Raw genomic sequence first — 26,991 nt, 5'->3', positions numbered from 1 at the left:
TAGGAAGTTGTGAAGAGAAAAGGGAACATCAGTGACTAAAATTAAAGACAGAGATGTAGATAAATGGCCACTAAAGAAAAAGAAAATTAATGTATGAGTTGGAACTGGGTGGGTTGATAATTAGGGCTTTTAAAAGACAATTTTGTTTAAAAAATAGTGTTCAACAGTAAGGTGATGTTGAAAGGAAAGTTTTGCTTCCAGACTGAATAAAACCAAATAGAATTATAGGATGTTTTGTCTAGTGCAGTATATAAAGTAGTGACTGGTTTCTGAATGGGAGAAAGAGAATGGGGTAACATTGTAGTTCATTTGTTTCTGGGTTCCCTTTGGGCTTAAGACAAATGTTATACTTTTGAACTAGGGTTGTAAAGCTCAAGAAATTCAATTCTAACTTTTGTTTTTGATTTGTTAGCTTTACTGAAGGTGAGCATAATTGTGTTCTCCAGCAAAGCCATTTTGTTTTCAAAAGTCCGCTATGGAGTTGTTATGCAGAAACGGCCAGGTATGCATGGCATGTGATGTCATCATTGCAACAATATAAAAGTCTGTGTATTGCGCACTTCCTGGTCATCAAAGATTGCTAATTTAAGAAGAGCTTTGTGAGTGATATGCTTTAACCTTCTGATTACCCATTTAGAAAACTTGTACAAAAGGGCTGTCTATTGTAGAGGATGCTCATCCTAAAAATTACACAAACTCTGAGAATTTACTACCTCCAAACAAGCACATTTTTAGGATATTGGCAAACCTTAGTATCTTATATAAAATCAGACAAACATGGAGGACACAAGCAAACTCCACACACATGGTGGACAGACCTACAATTGAACCCAGGTCCCAGGAATTGTAAGGCAAAAGTGATATTCACCGTGCTATACTCGGGTGATTATATGGTTCTTAGTTATTTAGCAAATTGATTTCTCTTATAAACACCTGGTGTCAAACATGGCAACCTTGATATTTACCTCCAATTTTAGAATGATATGCAACACCCACTCCACAATACGAATTATTTGCCTCCATGGCCACCTCTCCAGCACATCTAGTTCCATGCCTATAAAAAAATTATTTAAAAACTATTACAAATGCTAATTTATTAGGATTATCTTTTGAATTTATAAGAACTTATTATATTCCAATCAAACACAAGACTAAATGGTACTAGGGCCATTAGTTGTATAGTGGTTTGTATACGATTTTGTTGTACAGCAAATATCTCTTTTGCCTGTTTTTATCAGTATTCAGTTCAATTCATTTATTAAGTGCATTCCCACACAATAATTACTACAATAACGTAAAAAATGAAGTGCAACATACTGTAAATGTAAAACATAATGCCAAAATGTACAAAGAGAAACAGTATGTAATATATTAGAAAACATGCATAAAAACAAAATAGTTTTAAGTCCAAATTCCCACTTTTGTAATTCAGACATACTCTGAAATGGATCACTCCACAGACAAATGAATAGATAGATAGATAGATAGATAGATAGATAGATAGATAGATAGATAGATAGATAGATAGATAGATAGATAGATAGATAGATAGATAGATAGATAGATAGATAGATAGAATGTGAAAATGAGTCCATCACTTATGATAGTGCATTTACTTCAAAGCAGACGTGCTACCATGAACACAGTGAAGTTATAAAATTATTTAATTTTAATTTATTTAATGGACTACTAAATAATTTCCTGTCATATTTCCTTTTGTGTACAATATTGAGGCTGGAATCCTAGTTAATACTTAACATTAGATTGAGAGTCACTCCTAACTCTATTAAATATGCATAGGATATATAAACAGCTAGAATAATATGACCACCACCAACAACAACAAAAGAAGGAATTAAGTCAAATGTAGGCCATTAACTGTAATTTGAACTCTACATTGTATTTAAAATGGCACTTATTCTGAACCACAAGAGCAACCAGATTATGAGTTGCTCCACCAATAAAAGTGGCATACGTGAAAAGAGTACAGTACTTAATGATGTGTAATGGTGCACCCAGCAAGTACTGCAGCTGCAAGGAAATTGGGGTAGTGCAAGACAGGAGCTTGGCAATAAGGTGCCCTGCTGGTAACTACACTAATGATGATGATATTGCTAGTGAAACAAGACATCTATGACAGGGCCGCTAGGCACCAATGTAATATTAGGTGTCCTAAAGATAATTTGTCTTTGGGTACAAATATATTCCAGGAACAGTGGAAAGAAATGCTAAGAACATTTCAATCAAATAAGTGAAAGCAGGGGATCTATAATATAACAATGTGTAATTATTAGCCTATGCATGGATTCTTGGTACATTGTACGAGGGGTGTTCAATTATAAACACGAATTTTCATGCTCTGTTCTTATATATAGTGCAAGGTAGACATGACTCATTGGACAAACGCATGCATCTTTGAACTTGTCGTTAGTAGTGCTAACTGCTCTTTCCCCCCTTCCTGTCTGTTGTAATCAACATTTCGGAGCAGGAGGTACACAGCACTGTTGCGCAGCGCACTACTATTCAATTTTTGACAAATGAAGGAGTCATTCCATCTCAGATTTATTTGAGACTTAAAAAACAGTTTGCGGATGAGTGTCTCTCTCAGTTTAGAGTGTATGATTGGTGCAAGTCATTTAGAGAGGGACTATTATCTCTTCGGTCCACTTAAGGAATTTTTAGGAGGGAACAAATTCAAGATGAACGAGGAGGTTATTGACGCTGTGCAAGAATTTGTGAACATGCAGTCAAAAGACTTCAACTCTTCTGGGATTTAGGAGCTTCCTAAGCACTAGAACAAGTGTATTGCAGTGGCAGGAGATATATAGAAAAATAGTGTGTAAGTCGTTTCATTGTATTCAATAAATAAAGAGAAGCTCATAAATTCCTGTTTATATTTGAACACCCCTCATATAATGGACAAATAATCTAAAGTTGGCCATTTAAAAAGGAGTCAGTGACCAGAGCTGCAGGGGCACCATCCTGGAAGTCATTCTTGTCTGGCTCCCCAAAGCTCCTTCCATGCACATGACAAATAAGGTTAGAGTCAGGAGGACCGGAGCAAGCAAGGGCTCGTCTGGCAAGAGGAAGAGAGGCCAGAGAAGAGAGGGAGAACAGCAGAGTATTGCAAGGTAGGAAAATAGACCAGACATCCAGGGAGAGAGGTTGGAAGTTTGTTGCTTTCTCCAACTTTGCTATAACAATATCTCCAGTTATCTTCACCTTATTGTGATTTCTGTTGAAATTTCTGTTATAATCAAACCCTTTCTGTACTTTTGCCACCTTGGCTTAATTTTGGTTTGGGAACTACTCAGGACATCTTCCTTACTATATATTTATATACTCTACAAAGTCATACCTCAACATTTTTATTGTATATAAATTATATTAATTTATATTTACCCATCTCTTCCATTATTAGGGGGCATGGGATCGTGGGATAAACCATGTGCACCCCTTAGGTCAAAACTGGCAAAGAATTCCTGCAAAAGGAAAAACATAATGATCAGTACTTTAAAATGAAAGTGAGCTTAAATGAAATAACATATTGGATGGGATGCCGGTCCGTAATGTATAGTTTATATAGAAATCTTTTTTTTTTAGTCTCTTTTTGTGCCTCAACCATAAAGAGGTTACAGTATAATATTAACATTATTATTATTATTACTTATTGACTGATACCTTTATCCAAGACAACATTTCCAACACAATTGATTGCATTTCTTTTTTTTTCTGAAAGAAACACAGGACGGTGAAGTGACTCAGTCATGGTCACATAGTGTCAGTAGCAGGATCCAAAGTCTTGGCAACTGTGCCACACTGCCTGTGCATAAGCCCATTATAAACTGATTTTATAAATGTTAAGTGTCTTGCTAATATAAAGTAGTGAATCAGTGGCATGCCATGAACCCTGTGTTTTCTCACTAGCCAAAATCCCTTCCTGGGCTATGGCACTCTTTTACAAAAAAAATAAGGTTGTCTTAAAAAAGCCTTTATCACTTTTAACAAGTTTGATTTATAACTCAAACTCCTCTATGCATCATGACTTCTAGTTTGTAAGCATCCAACATTTCAATTCAATTAACAAAACTCACCTAAAGTTAGCCTTCCATTTTTAGACATGAATTTGCACACAATTGCATGGGTAAATCTTTCTCATCTCTGCATATCTGGATACTGCAATTTTTCCAAATCTTTATTTGCCAGACTGCTCAAACTCTTGTCATGTTGATGGAGATTGTGGGTGAATGGAATTTTTCGGTTCTGGCCACAAATTCTCAATTGGATTGAGATCTGGATGCTAATTCGGTCACTCGAGGACATTAACATTTCTTCTAAGTGATTCCTGTGTAGCTTTGACTTCATGCTTGGGGTTGTTGTCTTGCTGGAAAACAAATCTCCCAAGCAGGTTTCTTGCCTTATTGTATTTTACTCTCTACCCTCACTTTTAAGGCCAGTTGCAGAGAAGCATCTCCACAACATAATGCTGCCATCTCCATGCTTCACAATGGGGGATGATAAGAAAAGTCTAATGGCAAAAAGCATCAATGTGGGTCTCGTCAGACTATAGAGACTTCTTCCAACTGACTTTAGTTTCCTTTTACCAAATCCAAGCCTTGATCACATGCATATTTTTTTAAACAGTGGCATTCTCTTTGCCAATATCCCAGAAAGCTGCGACTGGTGAAACACCTTAGCAACAATCTCTCGAAAGTCCCACACTGTAGCTTTTAACTCCTTCACAGCTTTCAAACATCTCTTGATGGCTTACCGTGCTAGTCTTTCTCTTGCAAGATCACTCAGTTTTTGTGGATGGCCTGCTCTAGGCAGATTTTCTTTTGAACCATATTATTTCCATTTCTTAATGACTGATTTAACTGTACTACAAGGGATACTCAGAGACTTGGATATTGTCATATCTCCATTCCTCCTACTTCTGCTTTTCAATCATCTTTTCACAGAGATGCTTAGAGTGTTCTTTGTATTTTTATTGTGTAGGATAGACCACAATACTGACCCCACCACTAGTTGGACCTTCCAGTTAAGGTGCATTTATATTGCAATCAGTTGAAACCCCTTAACTGCAGACAGGGGATCTCCATTGAAGTAATTAGGTGACCAATTGAGCGTGTCATATTTAAGGGGTTGAATTATTTTTTGTTTTTATATTTCTAATTAGTTTCGACCACTTTACAGAGATCTGTTTTCAGTTTGACACTAAGTCTTTTTTGTTGATTAGTGTCAAAAAAGCCAAATTAAATCCACTATGACTCAACATGTTATAACAAATAAAATGTGAAAATAACCATGGGATGAATACTTTTTGTAGGTGCTGTACTATGTAAGAATTTGGAACTTTATAAATAATTAGTAGGTACTGGAGGGATCATTCATTTTTTTAAAGGATTATTAAGATTGAATATTGCATAATTAATTTAATTAATTCATTCATTCATTTATCAACTCTTTTCAATCAAAGTCAGGTTTGTACAGCTGCAGTATATGTTGACAGAATCAGTATACATCTGAATGAGACACCAGTCAGTGACAGGGCACACATTTGCCCACACTCACCCCGCATCCCTGTAGTTTCCTTATGAATCTCCATCCATTTATTCCTCCACATATCTTCAAACCTATTTAATCCAGTTAATGGCCATGTGGCAGGAACCCATATATGTACACTCACATGCAATGTGGGAACCTATAGGTTCTGCAGCACCAGCTCATAGTGCACATTCAAGCACACACTCACTCATACTGAATGCCCCAATGGCTAACGAAATGGTCAAACAGATAACTGAAATAGTTTTTCAACAAAGACCACAAGAAAGATTTGATAAGCCAAACAGGACAAACAGTTAAAAATTAGCCCCCATAAAATGACTGGACAAGCTACTAACTATTCATTTAGTAAATTTATTTTTTATTCCGTTTGCTCTGTGAAAGCATTCTTAAAATGAACATAATGAAGGCTTTAAAATGCCATCTTCAAATTTCGGTGCAATTATAAATCATAAGATCGCAGCAAATGTATTGTAGTATGTGAAAAAATAAATCTCTTAATGGTATAATTCTGATGTCACACCAGGGGTCAAATATAAAACCACTAGAGAAAATTTGACCTTTATCTCTTCATTGTTGAAACCACAGTTGTTCTCCGAAGCATTTAATTAATCCTTCTTTATGCATATAGTTTTTGTCATAAAGAGAACGATTTTATCCCTCTCTCTCTCTCTTCTGTTTGCATAACTCATACCCTTTTTCACTGAATTTCCCATATAGCATAGAAAAAGCTGCCTATTTTCTCCTGTTGTAAATAATAATAATCCTAAATAGGTTTTTCTATTATAAGAGACATTCTGCTTTCATGAACGTAATCTTGACGTACATGCAGTTTATCAAGAGAAATATATAATTTTATCACACTACACACATAGCAGAAAGATGAAATAGAAATAATCGCAAATTAATGTTAATATTGTAAGGTATCCACACAAGCTAGAATAAAGAGATCATTACTTTACAGAACAGTGACTTGAATTGGCATTTTCAAAGCATCGCATTTCCAAGAGACATAACTGTAACCTGTAACAAATCATCCTTTCATGCTTTACCAAAGGATTCATGACTCAGCAGGTGAACTTTTTAATTTTAGACTTCATGAATACTTGTGAGTCTGCTACTGCTTATTTTTATTACATGTAAGAGCTGCATGTACTGTATACAATGACATACATTGTTATTTTTTTACATTATTTTCACATTATACAGTATATGCTAGAGCAGTGGCAAGCATTGCTGCTTCACAGCTCTAGAGGCCAGGGGTCAATCCCTGGCCCAGTCACTCTCTGCATGGAGTCCGCACATATTTGTGGAGTTCACACCGAGTTTCCTTTGGTTATTCAGGCACACCAAGTTGACTGGCAACTCCATGTTAGTGAGTGCACCTTGTGATGGACAGAAGTTGTGTTCACGTGCATAATGGAAAAAGCAGCCTTTGAAAAATGGATGGGTGAATCTTATGAAGTTACCATTTTGTACCCCAGTTATACTGCAGATGAAGGTACTTTTATGTGAAGAATTTATATTTTTTGGTTGAAAATATCAGTTGGGTTGACTTGCAACTTTGAATTGGAATGGTGTGAGCATGAGAGAAAATGTGCTCTGCAATGGGCTGGCATTCTACCCACTGCTTAATGTTGCTGCTGTAGTAGGCTTTATTTCCCTGTGACACTGCCAGAAAGTGTGGGCACAGAATATGAATGGATTGCACAGAAAAAAAGACTGATAAAACTAAAAAGGTAGGTGCTTGCTTTGTCAGTCTTATACTTTATTAACAATGAATGCCTTTGCTGTGTATACTCAGTGCTGTATTAGAGCAAAAATAACCCATTTATTCAAGTTGATTATTCAGAGTACCCATTTCTTTACTAAATACAGACTTCTTGAAATTCTGTATTATTATTTTTTTTTTTACTGACAAGATGGTCACAATATCAGATTTTTTTCTGCCAAAACTTTTGCACTCATATAATTTAGCCTCTACTAGGTGGTAGTAAACAGCATGTACTGACCCTACTCTCCTCTCGTGGTCATACATTAATATATCTGCTACTTTGATTGAAGTCCCTACTTTTCAAAGCAGTCCTCACTGACAGAATTCCATCAAACAACTCTGTAAGACAGCTGGATTCTTAAATTTACTTTTTATAAATTCATCTGAAACAAATTGCACTCCACCTCTGCACAGCTGTGAGGAAAAGCTAGCAAGTGTTTCAGAGACCTTGAGAGAGTGAGCGAGTGTGTCTTTTTGATTAGTGAGGTCAAAAATGACCTTGTCTAGATCAAGCTGAAAAGAGGTGACTTGGTATTATTCCATGAACTTCATTTCTAGTGCCTCTAGTTGACTGTCACTTACAATTTAGGGGATGTGTGCTGCAAGCTAGACAAAGTCCTCCAAAGTGTGTAGAGCCCTTGTTACTTGGCTCAAGGACAACAGTCAGTTTTATCATATTGTAGCTGTTTACTATATTATAAAATAAAATAGTAATGGCATGGTATGTTTACTGGTACAAACGTCTATCATCCATGTCTTTTAATGATCTAGCAAAAAACAGACCATTCAGGCCAGCAACAGTATGCCAATTCTTAGGAATGTGATGTGTCTTAAAATCTAAAGGCACTACAATATGTTTAGCTAAATTAACACTAACTGATATGTACAGGGAATTGCCTATTCCAGTTGTATGTTTAACTAAACTAATACTAACTGATGTTTCATACTGTATATAAAAAGCTGCCTGGTGTGAAGAAATGTTGAAGAAATTATATTTTGACCAGCTTCAACCTGTGCTCCAGAAGCCCTGTTGTAAAATAAATTTTTAATATAGCATTAACTTTATTTACTCACATCATCATTTCTAATATGTCTAACTAAATGTCATTTTAAGCATTTAACTCTCCTTATGGCATCCTTTATGGCATTTTACTTGAGTACAAAATAGAAACTTGTTAATTGTTGTGTTGTCTCCTTTTATTGAATTTTTTTCGCATGATTATCATTATCATTAGCATTATTGTTAATTTTAAATGTCATTTGTCTGACACCATCAGGTCACCATTTTCTTCAATGTTTTTCTAAGAGTCTCACCATTATATACATTATTTTGTGTGGGTTCAAACATATTTTTGATGGCAATGACATCCATTGCTAGTCAAGTTGGTTGGCAATATTATTTATGATGACATTCACTGACTGGTTTCCAAAGTTTAGAATTAAAGAAGGGAAAGACCTTGCAGTTGAGCAATTAAAAAAATAAAAGAAAAGAAATAATAGGATTCATTTTATTTATTTTTTTCTTCAATTTCTGACTATGAGTTTTCAAATGCTTCCCAATTTAGGTTATTAGTTCCTCCAGACTTCTGTGCTATGACATTTTGCCTGACTCCTGATCACTCTTTAAGATCATCTGAAAAACTATGACATCTTGCTTTTGCTATAATTAAATCTCAAGACACTTTGAATGTTCTATCATCTCTGATGAATTCAACATCATGTTTTCTGTCTCTTTGCTTTCTTCTGTACTAAATTTGGGCCTTTGTCTTTGTAACTTTGTATTAATCAGTGTTGAATATTAATCCCACATCTTCCAAATTACATCTGTGACGTTTAGGTTTGGAAGTAAGTGTGTTCTGACTCATATTAATTCTCTCTGCAGTCAGCTTTAACTCTAGGGAACAGAAATCCTAATGATCTTTTGTTCTTGAGACTGCATTGAGAGTATCTGTTAGCCATAATGTTGACTGACCATTACTGGAAAGCTAGCCTTTAATTTTTGAACCCAAACTGTAGCAGGATTTGAAGTAGTGAAGTAGTGCTTACCACTTTGCGACATTTTTTAATTTTCACTCATTAGTATTTAGACAAGCTGGACAAACCGGCCTATATTAAATAAGATTTGGCACAGTTCTACTTTTGAAGAATGATGTGTTCTTTATTTTTGAGTCTTTGTGAATTTCCCCTGTAGGTAATGACACTGATAAAAGTAATACTAAGTTTCCAAAAAAAGGGATCTACTGTACAATAGATGTTGCTCTGTAACTGTTGACTGTAACCTGAATTTTAAATCACATATTCATCAGACCACTAGGACAGCATTTTTTCACTTAAGAAACATAGCAAAAGTTAGACCTCTTATATCATTGAAAGATGCTGAGAAATTAGTTCACGCTTTTGTTTTCAGTCGACTAGATTACTGTAACGCACTCCTCTCAGGACTACCCAAAAAAGACTAGTGCAGAATGCAGCTGCTACAATCCTAACTAGGAAAAGAAAATCTGAGCACATTTCTCCAGTTTTGATGTCACTACACTGGTTACCTGTGGCATTCAGAATGGACTTTAAAATTCTGCTTATGGTTTATAAAGATTAATAAAGTATCTATCTATCTATCTATCTATCTATCTATCTATCTATCTATCTATCTATCTATCTATCTATCTATCTATCTATCTATCTATCTATCTATCTATCTATCTATCTATCTATCTATCTATCTATCTATCTATCTAAAGCCTTAAATAATCTTGTTCCATCTTATATATCGGAATGTCTGACATCTTATATTCCAAATCGTAACCTTAGATCCTCAAATGAGTGTCTCCTTAGAATTCCAAGAACAAAACTTAAAAGAAGTGGTGAGGCGGCCTTCTGCTGTTATGCACCTAAGATCTGGAATAGCCTGCCAGTAGGAATTCGCCAGGCTAATACAGTGGAGAACTTTAAAAAACTGCTAAAAACACATTATTTTAACATGGCCATCTCATAACTTCACTTTAATTTAATCTTGATACTCTGTATATTCAATTGATTATAATAACTATTCATGTTGGCTCTAAAATCCGTACTATCTCCTACTCTCTCTTCCGTTTCTTTTTCTGGTTTCTTTGTGGTGGTGGCCTGCACCACCACCATCTACTCAAAGCATCATGATGTTCCAAAATTGATGGATTAAAAGCCAGAAGTCTGCATGACCATCATCATCAAGTCCTTCTGTGAGAACCCTAAATACAAAGAGGACTATTTCATTTATGTTAGGTGGAATGCCCAGAGCGGACTGGGCTGTCTCATGGCCTGGAACCCCTGCAGATTTTATTTTTTTCTCCAGCCGTCTGGAGTCTTCTTTTTTTGTTTTTTCTGTCCTCCCTGGCCATCGGACCTTACTCTTGTTCTATGTTAATTAATGTTGTCTTATTTTAATTCTTACTTTGTCTTTTATTTTTCTTTTCTTCATTATGTAAAGCACTTTGAGCTACATTTTTGTATGAAAATGTGCTATATAAATAAATGTTGTTGTTGTTGTTGTTGTTGTTGTTGCTCGGTCCTTGTAATAATATTCTGTTAACTCCTGCAACACTCCCTAATGAGGAAAATATTGAAAGAATAATTTAAGGTTGACATTTTCTTAAATAAATAGTATGCTCCTTCATCTGTGTGTTGTTATTTGTAATTTCCGTTTTCTTCTTAATCTAATCTATTCACCACAGTTGAAGCTGACATATTTGTAACTGTTATGGCTGTATTATTTTCACTTTTACTTATCACCTTTCTGATTGACTGAAGAGATCTGTTACCTGAAGCATATCTGCATCTTTTGAAGTGTTCTTTATAATTTACTGCACTCATCCTCAACAATTACAACCCACTAAATTTCGTTGCAGTTTATTCAGTTATAGCTTTTCGTAACTCTGCTACAGTTTTTGCTTATATGGTTTGAAACTATAACACTATAATATGGTGTCTGGTTCCTAATGGGTCAATATACATTTTTATTTTGAATAATGTCATATTGGTTACAAGAGAAGTTAGGTTTCCCTACTGCAGATACAGTGGTGTGAAAAACTATTTGCCCCCTTCCTGATTTCTTATTCTTTTGCATGTTTGTCACACAAAATGCTTCTGATCATCAAACACATTTAACCATTAGTCAAATATAACACAAGTAAACACAAAATGCAGTTTTTAAATGATGGTGTTTATTATTTAGGGAGAAAAAAAATCCAAACCTACATGGCCCTGTGTGAAAAAGTAATTGCCCCCTTGTTAAAAAATAACCTAACTGTGGTGTATCACACCTGAGTTCAATTTCCGTAGCCACCCCCAGGCCTGATTACTGCCACACCTGTTTCAATCAAGAAATCACTTAAATAGGAGCTGCCTGACACAGAGAAGTAGACCAAAAGCACCTCAAAAGCTAGACATTATGCCAAGATCCAAAGAAATTCAGGAACAAATGAGAACAGAAGTAATTGAGATCTATCAGTCTGGTAAAGGTTATAAAGCCATTTCTAAAGCTTTGGGACTCCAGCGAACCACAGTGAGAGCCATTATCCACAAATGGCAAAAACATGGAACAGTGGTGAACCTTCCCAGGAGTGGCCGGCCGACCAAAATTACCCCAAGAGCGCAGAGACGACTCATCCGAGAGGTCACAAAAGACCCCAGGACAACGTCTAAAGAACTGCAGGCCTCACTTGCCTCAATTAAGGTCAGTGTTCACGACTCCACCATAAGAAAGAGACTGGGCAAAAACGGCCTGCATGGCAGATTTCCAAGACGCAAACCACTGTTAAGCAAAAAGAACATTAGGGCTCGTCTCAATTTTGCTAAGAAACATCTCAATGATTGCCAAGACTTTTGGGAAAATACCTTGTGGACTGATGAGTCAAAAGTTGAACTTTTTGGAAGGCAAATGTCCCGTTACATTTGGCGTAAAAGGAACACAGCATTTCAGAAAAAGAACATCATACCAACAGTAAAATATGGTGGTGGTAGTGTGATGGTCTGGGGTTGTTTTGCTGCTTCAGGACCTGGAAGGCTTGCTGTGATAGATGGAACCATGAATTCTACTGTCTACCAAAAAATCCTGAAGGAGAATGTCCGGCCATCTGTTCGTCAACTGAAGCTGAAGCGATCTTGGGTGCTGCAACAGGACAATGACCCAAAACACACCAGCAAATCCACCTCTGAATGGCTGAAGAAAAACAAAATGAAGACTTTGGAGTGGCCTAGTCAAAGTCCTGACCTGAATCCAATTGAGATGCTATGGCATGACCTTAAAAAGGCGGTTCATGCTAGAAAACCCTCAAATAAAGCTGAATTACAACAATTTTGCAAAGATGAGTGGGCCAAAATTCCTCCAGAGCGCTGTAAAAGACTCATTGCAAGTTATCGCAAACGCTTGATTGCAGTTATTGCTGCTAAGGGTGGCCCAACCAGTTATTAGGTTCAGGGGGCAATTACTTTTTCACACAGGGCCATGTAGGTTTGGATTTTTTTTTCTCCCTAAATAATAAAAACCACCATTTACAAACTGCATTTTGTGTTTACTTGTGTTATATTTGACTAATGGTTAAATGTGTTTGATGATCAGAAACATTTTGTGTGACAAACATGCAAAAGAATAAGAAATCAGGAAGGGGGCAAATAGTTTTTCACACCACTGTAGCTACAAATACTTGAAACATCACATATTATTCATTCTGCGTTTTTGTATTTATTATGCACTCTTAGTTTACAGTATATTTATACAATTAAAGACCAATTAAAAGGGCATTTTTACCAGAAATAATGTAGCTTGTTTGACACACTTAAACATTTTTGAGATTAAAGTTCAAGATGAAGCATTTCTAACATGCCTGATATAATGTCATGTGGGTCATAATGTCCTTTAATCACCCAAATTATTTCATGCAGTATACATGCTATATGCTCCAATTAACATTGTCTCTGCATCTGGTATAAATCCAAGGTATTACTTTCAGAGCTACTGAAAATGAGATGAACCATTCAACTGCCCTCAGTTTTGGCCTTTTTGTGGAATGCTGTCATTCCTTACTCTGCCATCTTTCAATTCATTGTGTTTAACTGTAGAAATTTGTGCAAGTGTTATTTTCTCTGTTAGCCATATTATTTATTGGTAAATCAAAATTCATTCTATAAGCCTAACTCTCCTGATTTGTGATACTGCCTGTTACAAAGCCTGTGATCTGGGACAATATCAATGAGGCATAGGCTACAGCCCACTGTAACTAATTTTAGCCAAAAGAAATCCCCTTTATGGACTGCTTTTACTGTATTAATAAATTAATTTGTAGATTTGTTAATGTTACACTTACACTATGGGTTTTACCTATTCAACCAAAAAACTTTAATTTGATTTACTATATATAATGAAAACTTTCCATTAGTGTTATATAAACCACAGGTAAATATTTTACATGTAAAGGTATGCCTGTGAATTCACTGAATATTTGCACTTAAGAAAGATCTTTATTGAGTGCATTATTTATTTATAATCAACATGACAGACTTATTGTGAAAAGCAACAAGTAAGTTTATCTCATGAGATTCAAAACCGAGTAATGCTCATCAAAGAAGGTTCAGAGACAAAAGTAGTCTAAATACTGTAAATAATGTTTAAACAGTAAAACACTCATCACTTCTTTCTTTCTTCTGGAAGATCAGTGTGAGCTGCAAGGTTTTAATAATAACCAGATTTAAATAAAGACAAGGGCAAGTGAGCAGATAGAGGGGTTATGAGGATGAGAAGCTCACTGAAGCTTAATGTATGATACTTGCAGTAGAATTTTGCATACGTTGAAAGTGCAGGTAACATCGTTAATTGTCATTAGAAATAATGCTGCTTTATTCAACAATGTGTAATATTTTATTGCTCTTATGGAACATGCTACCTTACATGGAACCCAAATGTTTAAAAAACTCAGTAAAGATTTATCAGAGGTTGTGGATTCCTGCCTATATATATTTTTATTACCCTTTGTGGTAGACAATTTTTAGCATCAGCATTAATCAGTTAATAAAATGAAAAGGTATTCAAATATTTATTAGGTAATTGGACAGCAGAATTATGTATTCAGTGTAACAGTGATAACAACAATGTAATCAGACCTATTGAAAAGATGCTGTAGATATTTCAGTAGAAAAGGCCTGAGACTTTATTAGAAAAGTGATTTTTACATAGAGATACCATGAATGTTATATGTTGTAGGAAAACATGACTCTTAAAAATATGCCAAAATGTATCCAACTACAATTTAAAAAGCTGTCCATACTCAGATCTAAACAGTATCCCAATGATATTTAGATTCCAGGCACCATATTTAGACTTGAGATGAGAATGTTAACAATTGCCACTTGTTCCATGATTGCACCTATTGTCTTCCTTTGAGTCAGGTTTCAATTTTACAATTCCCATGAAGCCATACAATAGAGTTACTTTGCGTAGGAGGATATTCTCAGCCTTTCAAAATGGTCCCACCAAATAATTAGGAATGAGGTGTCTGAGATGGTACGGTTAAGTATTATCATGAAAGGCAGAACTAATCAGACATTTTCATTTTTGTTCTTTTGTATGACCTAGTGACATCATCTTTAGTTATTTGGTACATTTTACATGTTGGGTTAAAATGACATGAGTGCATTATTATGGATTATATTCAGAATATTCTGAACATACATGAATGTTCTGCCTTTCTCATATTGTGTTGGCTTTTCTATTACCTCTCTACAGGAGCTGTACACGGTTGTTTTACAAAACTGTCAATGAATCTCTTAGGTCAACTCATTAGAGACATTAGATGTCACTGCCAAGTGGATCAAACAGTTACTAGTGTCACAGAGAATAACATTTTATGGCAAATTAACATTTTGAAACATACTGCTTAATGTTGGAAAACAACACCTTAATACTAATTACTTTTTTTTTTGTGTGATCAAATTTTTATTGACCTACAAAGTAAACACTTTAAAGGGGAATATAAGCCATTCTGACAAGAATTATAATAAGGTAAATCCCCATGCTTGGCACTCACCACTCAGCCCAAAACACAATCCAACCCAACCCTGCTACATTAAAACTGGTAGTGACAACAAAGGAATAAAGGAACCCATGAGGACGAGCAAGCGAGGGAACAGCATGGCATCGATTGTGGCCAGGACCTGGGAGCATCCATGCTTGGACCAGTAGGACTGTATTTGTTCATTTATTAATATAATTACCAGATGCCCCATTGATCCTTGCCACTGACAACTCCAAAAGGATGACATTAGGAAACGAAGACTTCAAGGCAAAAAAAGAAAAAGAATCAGGAGATTTTCAGCAGTAGGCAAAAGCAATTTTAGCTCTACTGGATAATAGGTAACAAAGTGAGAAAAAGTCTAGAAATAGAAAAATGTGGGGCAGCAAGGGGATGCTAATAAGGAGTATGGAAGTAAGAAATCAGACCCCCAGACCAAAAACTAAACAAAGACCCAAAACAATGCATAGATGTACCTGGGAATGACAATCAGGCCTTAGGACATTCCAATCTATACAATCTTCATTTTCTATCCCCTCCTCTTCCTTTTTGTTTTACTTACAATGTAGATCTGTCTTTAAAGCTTGTGGAGTTCCAGTCTCTTCTGCCCTTGCTTCCCAACCTTTGTGTAATTTCTCACTTACTTAGTATGGTATCACCCACTAACACCTTTACTTTATTTAACCTAGTGAATTTAATTTATATACCTGTATTACAAGTATTAAGTATTTGGTTTTATAAAAATGGCATATAACTTTCACAAGGAGTATACAATTGTGTAGGAGAAAGAGGAAAGAAAGCAATTTCTTGGAACTAAAGGAGGTACATTAAAATAGGTTACATAACAACTTGACAAAGGGGTTTAAAGAATCAGTAGGAAATATATTTCTGTTTTAAAGACCAACTATTAACAACACCAATGAGTTATTCTTAAACTCTAATATTTAGAGACATTTGCACATTTAATCCATGCTATCTGTCCTGGTTTCATCTATGACATACACTTCTTGTTTTTCTACTGAAACTATGAGCATTATTCTGCACCTTAGGAGTGCAATGTTTGCATATCTGGATGTGTATGTACTGTATATGTATTGTACGTAGATAGTATGTAGATTTGTTTAAGCACTTGTTTTGTTTAAGGAAATGCACAGAATAAATTATAATATAACTAGCTGTCTAAGCCCGTGCTGTAAAAAGCCCGGGGTCCTAGAAACTATTGAAATAATCAGAAAAATAAATTGAAATGTAGAGATGTCAGGTAATTAAAAGGAACTACTCTGGGCATCTCTGTCCTAGGAGGTTTCGTTTTGCTGACGTGCTCGCATAGCTTGTGCATTAGCGGTGGGAGGAAAAGTAAAAGGGATACCGTTTTGCCAATGTTAGCGGCTAAGCGACTTTGTTTTTCTTCTGAGGTTTCGTTTTGCTGACGTGCTCACCTCGCTTGTGTTATTAGCGGCTAAGCGAGTTGTCTATTTCCTCAGAGGCGGAGCGGTTACCCGGACTCCACCTCTCACTTTCGGGCCAGACAGTCACACACACTTCCACGCGTAGACGTTAATATATAAGATGTAAATGTATGAATATTATAAGGTGTTTTAAGGTGTCAAAACCACTTTGACTGCCCCTTCTCCATCCCCTTCTCAATCTGGGGTGATTTTAATCTTAGTGAAAAACAAAGATGAAAGTGAAAGAGTTAGCTAAAGAATGAGTGAGCTTTGTGAGTGTTTCCTTAAGCCCTTTGTTATTCAACATTTAATAAACAAGTTCAAATTACTTCATCATTGGCTTCTTATAGTGTCCACATCAAAAAAGCACAAACTGTGAAAAATGGAAACATCAATCATACACGTTTGAAATATATGTTGTATTGTCACACAACACATGTGGTTTCTAAACACGCAAAATAAAGACCAAATCAGTGTCACTATATAACCTGTAACATAATCTAAAAATGGACTCAAAATGTGACTTGGCTTCCTTGCAAAAAAGACCAATTGCTAGCAGCAATTCAAAAAGAAATCACAATCTCACAGAAAAGAATTTAAGACAACTTACAGAGAAGGCGGCATAAAAAAGAGAAGTATTGTTTTCTAGGGCTCGTGGAAGCCCCCAAGGACTTGTGTAGGCACCAGATTTACATAATTCACATGCCCAGAGCACATCCTAATAATAATAATAATAATAATAATAATAATAATGTATTTCTTTATATATCACCTTCCAATTGCTCAGTGCATTTTACAAATGTCCAAAGTGATAGAAAAGAAATAACACAGAAAAAAAATCAAATTATTAAAAATAGAATACAAATGACTATCAACAATTAAAAATCAAATCATAGATTAATATAAAAAAGACAAAGTTATGAATTAAATTAAGAAACAACAACTACGAACAAAAGATATAAAAATGCAAAATGCTAGAAGAGAACCAAGAGCAAATAATACAATTTGTTTAAGTGTGTGTGCCTTGGTGTACAGTGTTATATGTCTTGTCATCCATGAATGGGGATTCAACATTTGGAGTAAAAAGGTAGAGGGTATCCGGCTGAGTAGCTCAGTTCTCTGGATAGCTGACACTCTCATTGCTAGTACTAAGGAGTGATTCACCTTTCCACTTTAAAGGAAGTAACTGATTACATAGTGAGCTCGATTGGTTAACTTATTAAATACTCAAATAGTCTACAGGTATAAAGTTACAAGGAAGCCCTTTTGTCGTCATTTATAACTTACATTATATTTTTTAATTTATAGAGCAACACTGAGCTATTATTATTATTATTACATTGTCCAAATAAATGTCAGTGTATTTTTGTCACTTACTTAGGGTGACCTCTAACTCTCTGTGGCAGAATTGCAGGCAAAAGTTAAAATAAAGAACAATGTTAAAAATAACAAGTGGGCCAGTTCACTTGTTAATTTCCATGAGATATTACATACTACTTTAGTTATGAAAGGTTTTGGGAAATAATCAGTAATTAATGAGTGATCCTAAGTTTAGATTACAAAGTACTTAGTGTTACGAGGCATTCAAGAAATGCACCCCTGAATGAGCAACAATTCTATTCTAGGGTCGTCCCATATTGCTAACTTTCACACCCTATTATGGGGAATTGCAATATGATTTGCAATCATATTCTTTTTGGTCAGTACCATGAGCTTGTGATCATAAATTTGAGGGCTTCAGACTGACTTGTAAATGAAGAATGTGAGGGTATGAAGAACAAGTTAAGGGGATACACTGTGCTCCACATATTGGCATAGACTTTACCTGAGAAATTTTGCGCCATTGTTAGGTCACAGGCTTACACTGCAGAAGCTTAGATGCCTTTCTATTTTGTATATTCTTCCCATTACCACATGTTTATTACTGTTACATCCTCAAGACATGTTATCTGAATAACTAGTTAATTTAAACCACCCTGGCATGGATGAAACATGTTGCAAAAATATTTCTTAACTTCATATTAAACCCGAACAAGGTGTACAACTCAGTTAGTGTAGATTCTATACTACCCTTGTGAATTCTACAAATAAATATTTCTTTATGTATAAACTTTCAATTAAAATATGAATATACAGTACATAACAAAAGATGTATATTTAATGTTTGTGAATTACATACTGTATACAGCAAATCAGAAAACTGAATTTATATGTACTGCATATAAAAATAGTATCATAAAGTTTAGTAGGACAAATATTAAAAAATAATGACATTTTCAAAATGAGATGAATTGTTGAAATTATATGAGAATTATTTGAACAGCTATAAAAAATAAACTGTAGTAAGAAAAAAAATTTAAATAAGACCCAAATGGGTCATAGTACATTAATTACATTTACTCCACACATACATAACTCTGTGCGAGCATAATTAAGTCGATTAAGAAAAAGTAATTAAACCAGGGAACTGTGCAACTTTCATTTTGAAGGCAACCACATTCCTCAGAAGAAACATATGGGAAAATTGACAGAAAGCACCTCAACCTGAAATCTGATCTGACGCCCAAGAGCTGTGAGACAGCAATAAGACCCTCTGAGCAAATAATATGCTTGTGCTTAGTCATGGCAGAGCAGACTAGAAAGCAAAGTGCAACAGCAGCCCTGCTTTACTAGGTGTATCTGTCGAAGAATATAAACGGTTTCTGGAGGTATAGAAGAGCTGAAACCAAGGAACGAAAACAGATGAAGAAGAAGAAAGGTCATCTTAGAATTCCTTGGCTTAGATTTGCAATATCTGGTCATTGCAGTTTTTTCAGTGTTTCGGGATTAATTCTTAGCTTCTGATTTTGTTAATCTCTAATGCTTAAATAAATCACATAAAAATAATACATATAGAAGATATACTATACTTTTAATGTAGTGGGCTTGTTTGACATGATTTATAGTGGGCGCAATAAGCAATAAAATAGAATTTGCATTAAGAGAAAACCTGCAGATAATGTTTCTCTATACTGGACAACAAAGGAATTTCTAACAGTAGAAATGAAGTCTCACAGAAACCATTACAGAAGAAAACATACAGGCTCCATACATAAAAAATGTAATCGTTTATTCCAAGGCAAAATCAATCACTGTTTCAAATGAAAGCACACATTGCCAAGCAGCTAAACTGAATTAATACAATCTCAGAGTCCACACATGAACTATAAGACAGACACCTCAAAGCTAATAATTTTACATTCACCTAAAGCATTCCCATAATGCTAACCCATTTTATTCCTCTTCAGTTCCTGAACTACTGGTATACTTTAAATAATACTGTTCAAGGAATAAAAGCTTATGCACATCTTTCAATAACCCCACCACCAACTGATTTGATCATTATTTTTTCATTTTGACTGACACTCTAGGCTTACATGTTGCTTAGCTACAAAACTATCAATGCCCCCCTCTTTATTCCGTCTGGTGTTCTGATCAGCCGAGTTCACTGAATACTGGTGATACAAAGCTGATCCAATGTGTGTTTGGATTTTTCAACTTGTGAAAGTGAGAGGACCATGAATGGCTTCTTCATGGAAACAATAGCGTATTAAAAAATTGTAGAAAAAGTTTTTAAATCTTTCATTTCCCATTCTTCAATTCATAGTTTCTAACCATCACATTTTATTTGAGTGACTTTATTACACATTTTCCATGATGTTTTCTTTTGGATATGGAAACAAAAAATATTTTAAAGAAAACTCATCCTAAGCATAATCATGTATAATAAATACCACTATTATAATTAATGAATGTTGACTAGTACACTACTTCAGGACACACAACAGAACTGAAAGTCCTTGATGGCCTGCATATTCTTAACTGGTGGTTTAACTATGAATGACTTGAAAATGTTAGCAAACTTTAGAAATAAATGTGACCTATGTGACTTCTCAGAAATTAGCTCTTTAGAACCAGGTAGGCAAAAGCCTATTAGTAAATCTTAACCTGCCACACCTCAATGTACAGTATTTTTTTAAAAGTTCTATGTATATTTGCAAAGGTAATCAATCACTTTGTGTATTTTCTACATGAATAATCCTTGTCATAAAACAGAAAACGTTGAATAATTTATAATAAGGACAGTAGAGCTGTACAGTGTTTAGTGCTGCTGCTTCCTAGCTCCAGCTCCCTGAATTTGAGTCTCTTGCCAGTGTTGTTACAGTCAAAACCTCAAAGACTTGCTTTTGATCAACTGAAGAGAATTTGGAATTGCTAAAAATGTTATTCAAAGAGTATTAAATAGTCATTTGTTCTGCCTGAATATAACATGAAAAATACATCTATAAAATAGACACTTTGTTCTGAAAATGCAATTAAGCTGTACGGAAGCAAGTTCATAGAATTATGCTATTCTTGTTGAACTTCACTTAATGTTACATTTTTTTTTCTAAGTAACAGCTGTGAAGGAAACTCAGGCGTTAGCAAGCCCAAACCCCACCACAAACACACAAGCACAGTCCTGGGTTCAAATAAAGGTTGATTTATTTACCAACTCCTTTCAAATATATCACAATAAACACAAAGGTTGCAGGTTGTTTTCTCCTCATAACAATGTTCTCACCATCACACTGTCCTCCTCTAGTCAAGTGTTGCCTGCCTACCTCCCAGCTCTGACTCGCCTGGATAAGGGAGTGCGGTCCTTTTTATTACAGACCCAGGAGAACTTCCGGTGCCAGGGCGATTGCCTGATCGAAGTACTTCTGGGTCACACGGAAGTCCATCACTGTAGGGAGCTTGTCTCCCTGCAGCGCCCTCTTGTGTTACCCCGTGACCCCAGCAGGGCTGCCCTGCTGGACTACATTTCCTGGCATGCCCTGCTGACTTCTCCCTGGGCCCTGATAACCAGGGCTGCTGCCACCTAGCGTGCTGGGGAAATAAAAAACCTCCAGTGATATTTTTTCTTTTTAATGGGCTGTCCATTCACCGTTTCTGCTCCTTCCTTCCTTCCAGGTCTGCTCTCTCTCCTGGTTGGGATGCCCATCCAGCTCATGTGGCATCTACACAGCATAAACATTCTAACCACTGGGGGCATGCCAGCTCCCCAACACCCGACAGAACAGACACAGGCACAAGTCAGCACACACAAGGCTTTTATTAAAGCGTGGGAAATGCTTTCCTTTTTGGTTTCTCACCTATGCACAATACAATAAGCACCAATAAATCACAGCTCTGTGTCTCCTCTCTCCGTTACAGCCCCCTCCACTCCTCCTCATGCAAGCTACAGCCTCTCCCACTCGACTCTGGCTCTCTGAATGGAGTGAGGCGGCAACTTTTATAGAGCACTCCACGTGTCCTGTGAACTCCTTCTGGCAGCAATTTTGGGTATGGCAGCAATCCTACCATGAAGGACTCTGTCGTTCTCCATGCACCCCCCTGGAAGTGACCACGGGCCCTAACAGAGCTGAGCTTTTAAGCTCCAAAACTGTCCTAAGCCGGTCTAGAGGAGCCCCATTGAAGCTCCCCCCCCGGTGCAGGCGTTTCAGCCAGGCAGAAGCTCCGGCTGTCCGTTACAACATGTTGATAATGCCTGTTTTTGATATTGCAGGGCATCAGTTAAACCTGTAGTGTAAATAAGTCCAAGTGCTGCCTCTTAATTATACTGCAGCACACACGCTGGTAGCCACATTGAACATGTGAAAGAAATGTAATTATTCCTCTGTGGGTTCTTATGTGGTATGGTGCATCTTCCTCTTCCTAAAAATTAAATTGCCTGTGCTCTAAGGTATTGTCTAAGATGTTGGAACTTCTTGGTAGCGCTAACTTGTGAATTACTTCATAAACGCCTTTGGTTGCCTGGTTTCTTAATTCAAACTTCAAAAAGTCAATTGCGAACTGAACTGATTTTCTAGTATTCCACAAAAGTATATGAAATTCACATGAGATGTGTGAAATCAGGACTTGATTTCAGAACATAACAGCCAGTTGATGAACTTCATCTCATTTGACCTGAAAATGTTTTGTTAAATCTAGGCCAGTGAACTGTTGGGGTAAGGGGTGGACAGTCCATTTAACATTTTGAATAAGAAACAGGCATGTTTTAACAACTGGGCATCATTTTTCAACTCTAGTAAGTCACCCTGCTGCTCCATCCTCTCTTCCAAATTCCTATATCTTTGTTATGGTAAACATGTGCATGTGAAATGATATAGTTTTGTTAAAACAAAGCAGATATATAATGTCTTTAATTCTTGTTATTTAGTTGCTGTGCTTTCAGTTATAACAATTTGTCCAATACTCCATATAAATTTTGGATTCTAAAGATCAATTTTCAATTAGAAAAAATAATTTCAAAGATAATCAAAAGTGTAATAGTGGTAAGTAATTAGCAAGATTATAATTAATAATTAGTAAGATTATGACTCATGTTGTAAAGAGTCACTTCTGAATTCTTGATCAAAATACAGTATCTACATTTAAGTTTTTGTATGCTTTAAGAAGTGACTGATAAAATTAATGGTTGATTAATATGAAGTCATCACAGTGAATATATACAGTATACATTGTCAGATACATACCTATAACATGGTTTTCATAGGGACTGGTTTAAAAGGTAGGTACGAGATGTGACACTGTTTCCTGAAGATTTTCCAATTCTGCTCTCACAACTCAAAAGAACCTTGAACTCACCTCAGCCCAGACGTTTTTGATTGTAAGATAAAAAACGGCACTTTAAATTTAAGATGGTGTCTGTTAAAGAACAACCTATGATGAAAGCATATCTTTTTGGCTGGAAACTTAAAACTGTTTCACATCAAATAACTTATTTATGAAAAATGTAACTGGGTTGCCAGTAGTACACTAAACAGTTTTACTTCTTTTGTTCACTTAATTTCCTATATACATATACTGAAAACTTTGAAATTACCAGAAGTGTTTAAGATTTTGTTAAAAATAATTATTCTTTTTTATCAAGGTACTGTTAAATTATTTAAAATAGTAATGCTTGAAATGACGGATTTATAATTTATTATTTACATATAACTGCAAAGCCTAATTTTAGCAGCTGTTACTCCAGTGTTCTAATGGTCAACAGTCTTACCTCATCCTTAATTAATCCTGTTTAAATGCTAATTGGTTATTAGAGAAGCCTTTTTAATTGTGTTACCACAGCTAAAATGTGTTATTCTGTTCAATAATGGTGGTAAATTGTCTTGGGGGTTGGGATACAAGGCACTAGCATTTTTATAAAGTTCAATTCCTGGTTCATAAATGGCCAAAATGAAACCACCATCTCAAGGGAGTCTTTAGTCTACTATTATTTTCAGAAACAAAACTTATTCCATGTGACAGATTGCCATGAAACCAAACTTTTCATAAAAACATGTCCATTATTGACTTGAGAGAAGAAGGCAAACTAAATCTAATCAGGATAGAAAAAGAAGCATAAGACCCAGATGGACAGTTGCATAAGATGTTAAGTACATCTGAGTGTGTAGTTTGAGAAACACATGGCTTACAGGTCCTCAGTTGGCTGCTTCCTTAAATACAAAGCAAACACCAATGTTATTTGCAGCAGTGAAAAGAAAAGGTTAAAATGGGCCTCTATGGTCAGTTTCCCAGAGCCATATGTTCTCTGTTACAATAGATTTCTTCATGTAAAGCTACAGAATTATACCCTGTTCTATAATACCATTTTACATAACTCTGAAGTAACAAAAAATGTGTGCATTTTTAAGTTTTTTTCTTTTCAAAATGTTTTAAATTATTGCTGTTTCTTCGCTGTTGTATAGCTAAAGCTGTTATGTGTAAAGCCAGGCTTCTACCAGAAAATTGTGAATGTCCTCCAGTGTTAGATAATGCACACTATGTGGCCACTTTATTGGGCACACCAGACAATCCCATGTCATTTACATATCAGTGGGTGGTGACATTATAAAAAATAGGTAGGGGACTCCTTAGCATGTGTGTGTGTGTGTGTGTGTGTGTGTGTGTGTGCATGTGTGCGTGTGTGTGTGTGTGTGTACTATACAGCAGTAAAAATGGTTAAGATTACAAATTTAAGTGGCTTTTGCAATGGGTACCAAATACACTGGCATGACTATTAGCAACAGCAGGGCTCCCTGAGATGACATGTATTAGGTCGCTGCCTAATAAATAGTCTGGTAATTATCATCCCGAGATAAGAAATAGACTTGTGATGAAAGGAGCCAAATCACATCACGTAAGCAAAGAAACAAACATTTTACTGCCAGGTATCTAATAGCTGAGTAAGACAGTGGTGCCAGAAGAGGCATATCAGAATGAACAGCTCATCATATCTTGTGATGGATGGGCTATGAAAGCCAATGACCTAATTGACTTTCATTAGAAACTTGGGTTGCAAAAACCTAAGAGGTACAATCAGCGCAAAGTACATAGTGGAGGAAGGACCGAGATCTGAGAAAATCTCATGAATCAATTAATGCTGGGTTGTAGTTTGTAGTTGTAATAGTTTTCTGTCATACTGTGGTTTTCTTGATACAAGAAGAGGGCCATTTGAACAACAAAAGATATGTTAACATTGCTGCCAATCAAGGGTGAAGTGTAGCCATCTGCAAATGGACAGTTTTCAGCTGGATTCTCCATATCTCAGTACGTTTTGTCCTGGAGTGGTTCGAGGGACAGGACGGTGAATTAAGCACAAGGCAGTGAACTCAACAGTCCTCCGATCTCAATCCAATCCAGCATGTGAGAGATGACATGGTACAAATTATTTGAAGAAAACAGCTACATTTGAGTAACTATAGGACACACACCATATTGAACTCATGGCTAGATAAATATTGGTTGTTCCGAAGAGCAAATCAGAGACAAATGCAATATTCGGCACATTTACCTAAAAATCTTGTAGTACTATAGTTTTATAAATTAAATACAATAATCTGTTAAGTATTACTAAAATAAACTTGGGTGTATTTACATCAACTTCAGGCAGCAATAAGCCAAAGGAATTTTCTTACAACATTAAATAATAATAGTGGCACAGTTGTGAAGTGGTTTGCACTGTTACCTCAAAACTAGAATATCTCTATATAATCCTTTAATTACGAAACAGTCAAACATCAGGAATACACTAAATATGGGAAAAGGACTTTCAAGTATTGAAGACAAACAATCTTTCATAATGTTATCTATGTTGGCTTGTGGATATTTTATGTCCTTAGGTGTTTTGATTCAATGTTAAGAGCACATTTGCTCTGATAGAAGGCAAGACCAGTGCTAGTTGCAATTTAATGCTAAGACTGCACCTTTGTCTCACTCACAGTATTTGTTTTGTGTAACGGAGGATGTCCTTCAGAATGACAGTGCTTTGCTTCAAAAATTATGTTGTCTCATGAAATAGTTTGATAAGCCTATCTTGAATATTAGTCATATATGATGACCTTCTATGTAACTGGATCTGACATTCATCAGGTATCTATGGAATATTCTTGAACAGCACCCGCTTTCTGTTTTATCCAATCAGTAATATGTTGCTCTAGTTTCTTTTCCTGGAAATTTTCAGATGCTGGTAAAATCTATGCTAAGGTAAGGCCCTTATGGGCTGTACGTGGCAGCATCATATATATCCTGCAGTTTAAACTTAAATGAGGTGAAAAAATTGAGTATATTACATTTTTATTCATTTTTGTATATTTAAAAGTTTGAATAATAACGCAAATAGAAATCACTCACAAAATTCTTTTTTAAGTCCTTGTTTGTATGATCCACACCTGTCAAGATAAGAAAACAGAAAGATCCATTCACCTAAGGTAACATTATAACATTAATTATACATCAATATTAGATATATTGCATATTATAAAACTGGTTTTGCCAATTAATTGTTCTGTAACTAATGGGATAAAAAAACATTATTTCCAAAATGCAATTTATGTCACAAACTCACTAATCCTAATGCACAGCAGCTGCATTTTCATCACACAAATTCTTTATACAGTGTATTTTTTCTCTACATAAATGCAAATGCTAGAACACTAGTTACAGTTTCCCACTAAAGACTGAGAATATAAGACACCAAATCCAAGCACACAGAGAAGAGAGGATATATTGCTTTTCTCTTGACTATACTTTAAATTCCATAATCCCATCAAGCAATTGGCTTCCATGCAGCACTCTGCTTCACACAGCGAAGCCTGCT

General features: G+C 35.7%; 1 protein-coding gene across 1 annotated transcript in view; it reads right to left on the bottom strand.

Moving 5' to 3' along the window:
- Positions 1-26,558, bottom strand: part of LOC114649428 (PC3-like endoprotease variant B) — a 534,722-nt gene extending 508,164 nt beyond the window's left edge. The window contains exons 1-3 of the mRNA XM_051924671.1: positions 26,526-26,558; positions 3,403-3,482; positions 966-1,054 (exon numbers count right to left, since the gene is read on the bottom strand). Coding sequence (XP_051780631.1) covers positions 966-1,054; positions 3,403-3,428 — 115 coding nt within the window. The 5' untranslated portion in view covers positions 3,429-3,482; positions 26,526-26,558. The remainder of the gene's footprint in view (positions 1-965; positions 1,055-3,402; positions 3,483-26,525) is intronic.
- Between the last annotated feature and the right edge of the window lie 433 nt (positions 26,559-26,991).

The sequence above is a fragment of the Erpetoichthys calabaricus genome, chromosome 3 (genome assembly GCF_900747795.2).
Source record: "Erpetoichthys calabaricus chromosome 3, fErpCal1.3, whole genome shotgun sequence".
Classification (NCBI taxonomy): Eukaryota; Metazoa; Chordata; class Cladistia; order Polypteriformes; family Polypteridae; genus Erpetoichthys; species Erpetoichthys calabaricus.
This window is presented reverse-complemented; position numbering and strand designations above follow the sequence as displayed.